Source organism: Macrobrachium nipponense, chromosome 15 (genome assembly GCF_015104395.2).
Source record: "Macrobrachium nipponense isolate FS-2020 chromosome 15, ASM1510439v2, whole genome shotgun sequence".
Classification (NCBI taxonomy): domain Eukaryota; kingdom Metazoa; phylum Arthropoda; class Malacostraca; order Decapoda; family Palaemonidae; genus Macrobrachium; species Macrobrachium nipponense.
In genome coordinates, this window is record NC_087208.1 from 77,955,873 (window position 1) to 77,966,740 (window position 10,868).

At 38.0% G+C, this 10,868-nt stretch overlaps 1 protein-coding gene across 1 annotated transcript; it reads left to right on the forward strand.

The window, feature by feature from the left end:
- Positions 1-3,574: 3,574 nt before the first annotated feature.
- Positions 3,575-5,443, forward strand: LOC135226725 (putative nuclease HARBI1). The gene is made up of 2 exons (XM_064266433.1): positions 3,575-3,799; positions 4,661-5,443. Exons 1-2 carry the CDS (start codon positions 3,575-3,577, stop codon positions 5,441-5,443), a joined length of 1,008 nt encoding a protein of 335 aa, XP_064122503.1.
- The last annotated feature ends 5,425 nt before the right edge of the window (positions 5,444-10,868 follow it).

A 10,868-nucleotide genomic window follows, 5' to 3' on the forward strand; every position in this document is an offset into this window, starting at 1 on the left:
AGATTAAAACAAGATATAAGAAAATAAAAAAAAAGAATGTAAAAGCTAGGCAGCCTGCGACTCCAAAGCGTTTGTATTTGTTCACGAGTGAAGTTGAAGAGACAGAATTCTTAAAAAAAAAAAAAAAAAAGAGGGGCGTTATTTGGTCTCATTTTTTATTTGATTTCCTTTTTGTTTGTTTTACATTTCTTGGCGATGACTCTCTCTCTCTCTCTCTCTCTGTCATACTAATATCTGTCATTTTTTAAATTTATTTTTCATTCCTTCTCACTCCTGCCCTTTATCGGGTTGATCTTGAACTTAAAGGGCATTGGGAGTGTCACTGTTCATTTCAGTGACCTCAAGAACTATGAATTAGACACTAATATCAATAGTTTTCAGTTACTTTTACTTGTTACCACCTTCCCACCGGCCCCCACTGTCTTATCGGGGCTGAACCTGGACTAAAAGGTCATCGAGAGTGTCACTATTCATCTCAGCAACCTCAAAAACTATGAATTAAACAATAATATTTGTTGTTGGTTGTTTTTACATTTCACTTATTCCCACACCCATCCCCGCTTTTGGTGCCAGTGATGTCTTACCTTCACAGTATTCTTTTCCAGATGGTGTGGCTTATTTATACCAAGTTTGGTTGAAATTGTTCAATGCGTTTTAGAGTTATGCTGTAACATACACACATACACACATACAATATAGATTAAGTAGCATAAAACTAGCAAAATTAATTTTTTCTACATTTTCTTAAGAAATAGCACTATGATTGCAAAGAAAAATAAATAACAGAAAGAAATATTCTTGTTCAGAAGCCCATAAAAACGAATAGAAATGGCATTGGATCATGCACTTATGATTTATTGCTTTCCTTATTATAAAAATGGAAACATAGGAACCAGTATATGCAGTAATAATAAGATTTATTTACATGGTATCCAAAATGAAACAGGTAGTTGTGCAAAATTCTTGTATTGCGCATTTGAATATCCAATTATTTTCCAACTAGGATTAATATCTGGGGAGGCTCTCATTTAGTTTATTTACGTTCAAGCAAAAATGGTGTAATGTTACATTGATGAAATCAAGCACGAATGTTGATACAAATGCACACAATTCGGGAAACTGGCATCTGCAAATAAAAAAAATGATAGTATTACAAGATATAACTGTGAAAAAATAATTATTCACCTTTGGTTCTTAATTTTACTCGAGTAGGAATTAGAGCGGTAATCTTTTGTAGACGATACTAACTGAAGTGTAATAATTTGCAGAATACTGTCATTTGTTAAGATAGCAACTCCAGTGAGATGACTTGTGAAGTGAGCAACTGAATTCAGTGTTTGAAAGACGTAATTGTTTGTGTTTTTCGTCGTGTTGTGTCTCTCCCGCATATAAAAATCAATTAGTCAGTTCTTCGTATTAGTAAAGATTCAATTTAACCTTCAGGGTCTTGTTCATAGTTTGTCTTCTCTCTTTCTCTTTAATGACAGTCTGTAAACTTCATGACCAAACCGATCGTTCTGAGAAGACCTGACATCTCATGTATTTGAAGCCACCTGATGGCTTCCGGAATACAAGATGTGGAAGGGAATGTTAAGAAAGAGAAGTGGGCCGTAGGTAGCATTACAAATACGAAAAGTCCTCTTCGTTGTACTGAAGCATTCTTTAAGCAATACAGTAACTCCCATATGTGGTAATATTTAGGCTGATGACTTACCTTTTTATTATTCAGTAACATGAATCAAACATGGTATCTCATAGCTTTATTATTATTATTATATATGAAGAAACTCAACTTTCTTATAGTAAAATACGAATATTTCAACAACATGGCGGTTTCATTATTTATGATGACAAGATTATTTTAATGATATAGTTTGAACAAATTCCAGCTGCGTCATTTACTAAACTTTTATGAGAGAGAGAGAGAGAGAGAGAGAGAGAGAGGGAGAGAGAGAGAAGAGAGAGAGAGAGAGAGAGTTCTGTTGTTTATTAGAAAACTTTCATAGAAGAAGCACGACCTTTCTTATGTTACCTGCCGCACATTTTCAACCTCGGGTCTTGTGTTAAACTTCTTTATTTATTTTATTTTAAATTTCTTTTAAAGGTTTCACTCGGTGATCCTTGAGGACTATTGTTTTTTGTACAATGAAAAACAATTTTCAACCCCTCTCTCTCTCTCTCTCTGTGGTTTTTCTCTTTGAAAATTGTTCGTTTACCTTTAACCGCAAGTAACAAGCTTTGGTGGGAAGGAATATTTACTAGTTGGGTTGAATGTTGTTGTATATAATCCGTAATACCGTTCTTACTTCTCATTTTCTTAACAGAAGACGTAGCAGAATGATATATATATATATATATATATATATATATATATATATATATATATATATATATATATATATATATATATATTGTTACGACCCCTTTGGCCGTAATACAGGTTCTTTATACTTAAATAATCACAGGGATTGTAGGCGGTAGGAAAGTGCACAGGGTACGAGGAATGTGGACACAAACACCAGAACAAAATTAACAATATTTAATAATAAAGTACACTTAACACTAAATCAGCCATGTGAGAAAACTTAACAGTAAATATACAAAATACATGGAACAAATAATGGGCTCACAAGGACTCCTAACTCTGAAAGCTACCCTAACAAAGCAAGGAAAGGACATAATATGCTAAAGGCTCAAATAATAATAATATGTGCCCAATAATGACAAACCACTAACCTATAACTATAAGAAAGAAGGAAGACCAGAGGATATAGTTAGGAAAACCTTAAATCTTCTACCTAACCGTGGCAGTTCTAAACTCAAAAACTAATTCAAATAGGACATTCTGAGGGGCAATAAATACCCAATACTGAAAACTCAATATAACATACATATATATATACAAATCTGATCAATAATTAAATACGCAAATCCTCACATACAACAAAGTGCACAGGAGTTCACGGAGGTCACTTAAACCTTCCAACAGCTAAACAAGGGAGCTCACAAATTTTCAAGGCAGATACAGGGGTCGAGTTCGATCCTGAGGGACATCACAGGATAATCTCCTCTTACTTGGCAATTGCCTCCCTATGTGCCTCCTTACGAGCTCTTAGCTCTCCTGGACTAGCAGCTGAAGACGGACAAAACAGGACAGTGGTTGGCGTTACGCCTCCTACGTGGCGGGACAGCGACGACCATGTCTCCCGCCAAATCCTCTGGCTGGAAACAGGAGTACAGGAGTCGCAAGTGACGATAACCTGCGATATCACAGCCGTGATCAAACTCCAACGATGTATGTACACCGTAGATGGCTCAGCAAATCTACAAAAAACCACTTCCAAGGGGAGGTCCGTCGGAGTATTCCTCCAAAAGGCGTAAGATAAATCTCCAGAAGGCTGCTAACAAAAGAGCATACGTCCAGAAGCTTATACAGGCCCGAACTGTCTTAGGGTCCCATTCACGCACCGCTACTACCTGCAGGTCTCCGGTTTGGGGCGGAGCTTCAGTGGCCGGACGACCGAAATTGTACCCATACATTACGCAGGCGGCCTGAGTGAAATCAGGTTAGTGGATGACTACATTTCTCAAGCTTCTAGACCTTGTGGCACCACATATACAGAGGAAAGACACTATATCACCAAGGGATAGACTTGCTGCAACTCTCCGGTATTTAGCAACAGGAAGGTCTTACGAAGACCTGAAATTCAGCGTAGCAGTATCACCACAAGCTTTGGGATGCATAATTCCAGAAACTTGCGAAGTTATATGGAAGGTATTAAGGAAAGAATATATGAAGGTAAGCGTATGATGTTTATTGTTTATATACATAAAGGTCACATATGAAGCTGAAAACAATATTACAAAATACTGCGCATAATTATACACCCTATAATTATACTATATTAATTTTTATCATTATTAGCTTTGTCTACTCACATACATTACGTTTTTAGGTTACCCAAAGCACCCCATGAGAAAATAGGATGTGCAGAAGCTTAGTATTATATGCTTCCTATTTTTATTCTTATTAAATGATGCCAACATTTGTATTAAACATTAATATAATGTTCAACCGTAAGAATTGCAATATGCTCTTTGCTATCGCAAAGTAAGAAGTATTAAATGGAATGTTCTATTAACTCAAGACAAAACAACAGCCCTATAACAGTAGCATGCATTGTAACTCTCTTCTTTGTTTTTGTCAATGGACAATGAATCTCCAAACAATAAATGTTTGGTCGATTATTCTTGGACATTATATATATATAGCACTCATGACCCTATTATCATACCCAAGATGTCCAAATTCTGCGTCATATAGAACATCATTTATTAATTTTTGAGCAAATTTTCGTTGTTCATCGTCAACTTTACGCAATTTACTTGCAATTAATTTGCCAAACAAAACATATTCATCTTCTTCACGTGCTCCCAGTAATTTGTCCCCAATGATGCCCAGAACCTCATCAGCCTTGTTGCTCACTGACGGTCCCGATTGGCGGCTCTGTTTTGCAGGTGGTAATGGAAGGGGTCTTGAAGCTAATGGACTGGCAGTCCATCTCGATCACATCCTTAAATTGGGACAAAAATAACCTGGATATTAGTATTATTGAATAAAGCAGTATTAATAAATATTATTATGCATTTATCTCCACAGTTCCCACATTCGAAGGAGGAATGGTTCCCGATTGGTCAAGACTTCGAAGAAATGTGGCAGTTCCCTAATTGCCTGGGCGCTGTAGACGGGAAACACGTAGCAATTGTTCCTCCCCCTAATTTAGGATCTTTCTTTTACAATTACAAAGGATTTCACAGCATGGTTTTCATGGTAGTCGTTAGCGCAAATTATGAATTTATATTGTGTGACTTTGGCACTCATGGGAGAATTTCGGACGGTGGTGTAATTGAGAACACAAAGTTTGGGGAGAAGTTAGCCAACAACACACTGAATATACCAGATCCCGTAATAATTAGGTACTCAAATCGGACCTTGCCTTTTGCATTGGTGGATGATGACGCATTTGCAATGAGACCAAATTTTCTGAAGCCATTTAGTCACACAACAGGAAAGAAGGAGGAACAAGTATTCAATTATAGATTGTCTCGTAGCCGCCGCATTGTGGAGAGTACATTCGGAATATTAGCTTCTAAATTCCGCATATTCCATTCCCCCCTAAATCTCGATGCAGAGAATGCAGTTTCTGTGGTCAAGGCTTGCTGTATGTTGCACAACTTTCTTCGGCGAGAGAGGGGTAACCGTAATAACAGGGCCTGCAACATCCTTTTTGATACCCAGCTAAAAGAAGAAATGGAAAAGGCATTCACCCCATTAGCTATAGAGCGTAGACATATTACCTATGAGGCAAAGGAAGTACGTAACTTGTATTTGACGTACTTTAATCAGGAGGGTTGGGTTGATTGGTTGGATGATAAGATGTAATGATGAGTCATTGTGCAGGCTAAATATCCACATACGTGGTCAACTCTCATCACTTCCTGTTTATTACTGCTTATGTCCATCTATATCCCAACAGTAGGAGATTTTTTGTACCATTGGAATGTGTGAGTTATGTAAGAAAATACATTTATATGTATTACAGACAATTATGAATTAAAGGTGTGCATTTATTCAGTATAATGAATTATTATCTATATTTATTTAGTATTATTCCTTTCACGCTCAGGTGACACAATTCATTTTTCAGGTTATTATTAAACTATTTTATTCAGATTAGGAAGTGTGTATGGATGACGAAGGGAAGATTGCGCAAATCTTTACACTTTCAAGTTTTTCATATTCTTCTAGAGCTCTACAGAATACTTTGATGATTCCAAGAAGAGGCTGCAAAAATGCCTCATGAGCGTGAAAGGTCTTAATATGATATTTAAAGGTGTTTACATACCTCTTCAATATCTGATGATGATGTTCTTGGCGTTTCTTGGTCACGAAGGAATAAAAGCTGGTCGTAGTACCACAGACTTGGACGATAGACCTCATCTGTAGCTGCCCCAGACTTCTTTGAATGTTCAACCTTCTTCATTTCTTTCCTGAAGGAACTGATCATGTTTTTTATCTTCTTGGTTACCGTGTCACGGGTAGCACTCCCATCCTTCTCTCGAAGTTTCTTCACCAATGTCTCATACGCTTCATTTTTCATATTCCTGTTGGAATAGTCTTTACTCTTAATATTCCATATATATGGATGTTGCTTGTATACATCAATGAATTCGTTCCAAAATCTTTTATCCACCCAGATGCCTGACATAGTGCTCGCCTACTAAATGGGTTCTTCTACTGCGACCTTTAACCATAGACTGGGGATAAGCCTGCAGGCCGCGTCGAAGACACCTCACATACATTCAAGCCTGCTCGAACAGGTCTCGAGCTGTCCGGTCGCCTGTGAGTTCGAACCTTAGGAATAAAATCCCGCCATACACGCAACTACACAGTTAAGCCACGCCCACAACGTTCTCACCTGAAGGCTGCAACTGAGCATGAATGATGGCCCTTAGGGGGCCCATTCACGCACCGGTACTACCTGCAGGTCTCCGGTTTGGGGCGGAGCTTCAGTGGCCGGACGACCGAAATTTTACCCATACATTACGCAGGCGGCCTGAGTGAAATCAGGTTAGTCTACTCTCGGCCAGCAAATGGGAAGGTGTTATCAGAGAGGGAGCTGCAGATTCTAGCTCTTTATATTGTAGCTTACGAGAAACGTAGGCAGCCGAGAAGGAGGAAAAGGGTTTGGATGAAGGAATGGCTAGCAAGAAGAGAAGTACTATCACACACAAACCTGTTGTAACATTTAATATGGGAGCCTCATGATTTCTTTAACTATCTACGACTGGATGACTCTACATTTCGCAAGCTTCTAGACCTTGTGGCACCACATATACAGAGGAAAGCCACTTGCATGAGATCTGCTATATCACCAACGGATAGACTTGCTGCAACTCTCCGGTATGTTTAGCAACCAGGAAGGTCTTTTAGCGAAGACCTGAAATTCAGCATAGCAAGTATCACCACAAGCTTTGGACGCATAATTCCAGAAACTTGCGAAGTTATATGGAAGGTATTAAGGAAAGAATATATGAAGGTAACTGTATGATGTTTATTGTTTATATACATAAAGGTCACATATGAAGCTGAAAACAATCTTACAAAATACTGCGCATAATTATACACTCTATAATTATAATATATTAATTTTTATCATTATTAGCTTTGTATCCTCACATACATTACGTTTTTAGGTTACCCAAAGCACCCCATGAGAAAATAGGATGTGCAGAAGCTTAGTATTATATGCTTCCTATTTTTATTCTTATTAAATGATGCCAACATTTGTATTAAACTTTAATATAATGTTCAGCCATAAGAATTGCAATATACTCTTTGCTAGGGCAAAGTAAGAAGTATTAAATGGAATGTTCTAATAACTCAAGACAAAACAACAGCCTTATAATAGTAGCATGCATTGTAACTCCCTTGTTTGTTTTTGTCAATGGACAATGAATCTCCAAACAATAAATGTTTGGTCGATTATTCTTGGTCTTTATATATATATAGCACTCATGACCCTACTATCATACCCAAGATGTCCAAATTCTGCGTCATATAGAACATCATTTATTAATTTTTGAGCAAATTTTCGTTGTTCATCGTCAACTTAACGCTATTTACTTGCAATTAATTTACCAAACAAAACATATTCATCTTCTTCACGTGCTCCCAGTAATTTGTCCCCAATGATGCCTAGAACCTCATCAGCCTTGTTGCTCACTGACGGTCCCGGTTGGCGGCTCTGTTTTGCAGGTGGTAATGGAAGGGGTCTTGAAGCTCCAGGCTGGGATGTAGACTGGCAGTCCATCTCGATCACATCCTTAAATTGGGACAAAAATAACATGGATATTAGTATTATTGAATAAAACAGTATTAATGAATATTATTATGCATTTATCTCCACAGTTCCCACATTCGAAGGAGGAATGGTGCCAGATTGGTCAAGACTTCGAAGAAAGGTGGCAGTTCCCTAATTGCCTGGGCGCCGTAGACGGGAAACATGTAGCAATTGTTCCTCCCCCTAATTCAGGATCTTTCTTTTACAATGACAAAGGATTTCACAGCATGGTTCTCATGGCAGTCGTTAGCGCAAATTATGAATTTATATTGTGTGACTTTGGCACTCATGGGAGAATTTCGGACGGTGGTGTAATTGAGAACTAAGTTTGGGGAGAAGTTAGCCAACAACACACTGAATATACCAGATCCCGTAATAATTAGATCCTCAAATCGGACCTTGCCTTTTGTATTCGTGGGTGATGACGCATTTGCAATGAGACCAAATTTTCTGAAGCCATTTAGTCACACAACAGGAAAGAAGGAGGAACAAGTATTCAATTATAGATTGTCTCGTAGCCGCCGCATTGTGGAGAGTACATTCGGAATATTAGCTTCTAAATTCCGCATATTCCATTCCCCCATAAATCTCGATGCAGAGAATGCAGTTTCTGTGGTCAAGGCTTGCTGTATGTTGCACAACTTTCTTCGGCGAGAGAGGGGTAACCGTAATAACAGGGCCTGCAACGTCCTTTCTGATACCCAGCTAAAAGAAGAAATGGAAAAGGCATTCACCCCATTAGCTATAGAGCGTAGACATATTACCTATGAGGCAAAGGAAGTATGTAACTATATTTGGAGTACTTTAATCAGGAAGGTAGGGTTGATTTGTTGGATGATAAGATGTAATGATGAGTCATTGTGCAGGCTAAATATCCACGTACGTGGTCAACTCTCATCACTTACTGTTTATTACTGCTTATGTCCATCTATATCCCAACAGTAGGAGATTTTTTGTACCATTGGAATGTGTAAGGTTATGTAAGAAAAAAAATTTATATGTATTACAGACAATTATGAATTAAAGGTGTGCATTTATATTCAGTATAATGAATTACTACCTATATTTACTGAGTATTATTCCTTTCACGCTCAGGTGACACAATTCATTTTTCAGGTTATTATTAGCCTATTTTATTCAGTTTAGGAAGTGTGTATGGATGACGAAGGGAAAATTGCGCAAATCTTTACACTTTTAAGTTTTTTTTATATTCTTCTAGAGCTCTATAGAATAGTTTGATGATTCCAAGAAAAGGCTGCAAAAATGCCTCACGAGCGTGAAAAGTTTTAAAATATGATATTTAAAGGTGTGTACATACCTCTTCAATATCTGTTGATGATGTTCTTGGTGTTTCTTGGTCAAGAAGGAATAAAAGCTGGTCGTAGTACCACAGACTTGGACATTTGACCTCATCTGTAGCTGCCCCAGACTTCTTTGAATTTTCAACCTTTTTCATTTCTTTCCTGAAGGAACTGAGCATGTTGTTTCTCTTCTTGGTTACCGTGTCACGGGTAGCACTCCCAGTCCCATCCTTCTAGAAGTCTCTTCACCAATGTCTCATACGCTTCATTTTTCAATTCCTGTTTGAATAGTCTTTACTCTTAATATTCCATATACATGGATGTTGCTTGTATACATCAATGAATTCGTTCCAAAATCTTTTATCCACCCAATACATCAATGAATTCGTTCCAAAATCTTTTATCCACCCAGATGTCTGATATAGTGCTTGCCTACTAAATGGGTTCTTCTACTGCGACCTTTAACCATAGACTGAGGATAAGCCTGCAGGCCGCGTCGAAGACACCTCACATACATTCAGGCCTGATCGAACAGGTCTCGAGCTGTCCGGTCGCCTGTGAGTTCGAACCTTAGGGCCCCCATTCACGCTCAGTTGCAGCCTCCAGGTGAGAACGTTGTGGGCGTGGTTTAACTGTATCGTTGCGTGTATGGCGGGATTTTATTCCTAAGGTTCAAACTCACCAGGCGACCGGACAGCTCGAGACCTGTTCGAGCAGGCCTGAATGTATGTGAGATGTCTTCGACGCGGCCTGCAGGCTTATCCTCAGTCTATGGTTAAAAGTCGCAGTAGAAGAACCCATTTAGTAGGCGATCACTATGTCAGACATCTGGGTGGATAAAAGATTTTGGAACGAATTCATTGATGTATACAAGCAACATCCATGTATATGGAATATTAAGAGTAAAAGACTATTCCAACAGGAATATGAAAAATGAAGCGTATGAGAAATTGGTGAAGAAACTTCGAGAGAAGGATGGGAGTGCTACCCGTGACACGGTAACCAAGAAGATAAACAACAAGCGCAGTTCCTTTAGGAAAGAAATGAAAAAGGTTGAAAATTCAAAGAAGTTTGGGCAGCTACAGATGAGGTCTATCGTCCAAGTCTGTGGTACTATGACCAGCTTTTATTCCTTCGTGACCAAGAAACACCAAGAACATCATCATCAAATATTGAAGAGGTATGTAAACACCTTTAAATATCATATTAAAACGTTTCACGCTCGTGAAGCATTTTTGCAGCCTTTTCTAGGAATCCTCAAACTATTCTATAGAAGGCTCTAGAAGAAAAACAAAAAAAAAACTTAAAAAGTGTAAAGGACTTGCACAATTTTCCCTTCGTCATCCATATACACGTTCCTAATCGTATAAAATAGTTCAATAATAACCTGGAAAAGGAATTGTGCCCACCATGAGCGTGAAAGGAATAATACTCAGTAAATATAGGTAATAATTCATTATACTGAATATAAATGCACACCTTTATTTCATAATTGCCTGTAATACATATAAAATTATTTTCTTACATAATCCTCACACATTCCAATGGTACAAAAAATCACCTACTGTTGGGATATAGATTGACATAAGCAGTAATAAACAGTAAGTGATAAGAGTTGACCACGTATGTGGATATATAGCCTTCACAATGACTGCCATGAGAG

What these genes read in the sequence shown, in the direction of transcription:
- LOC135226725 (XM_064266433.1), top strand. Translation starts at nt 3,575, where the DNA reads ATGACTACATTTCTCAAGCTTCTAGACCTTGTGGCACCACATATACAG. An exon ending in TAAGGAAAGAATATATGAAG is followed by an intron (nt 3,800 to 4,660) that starts GTAAGCGTATGA and finishes TTATCTCCACAG; the next exon opens with TTCCCACATTCGAAGGAGGA.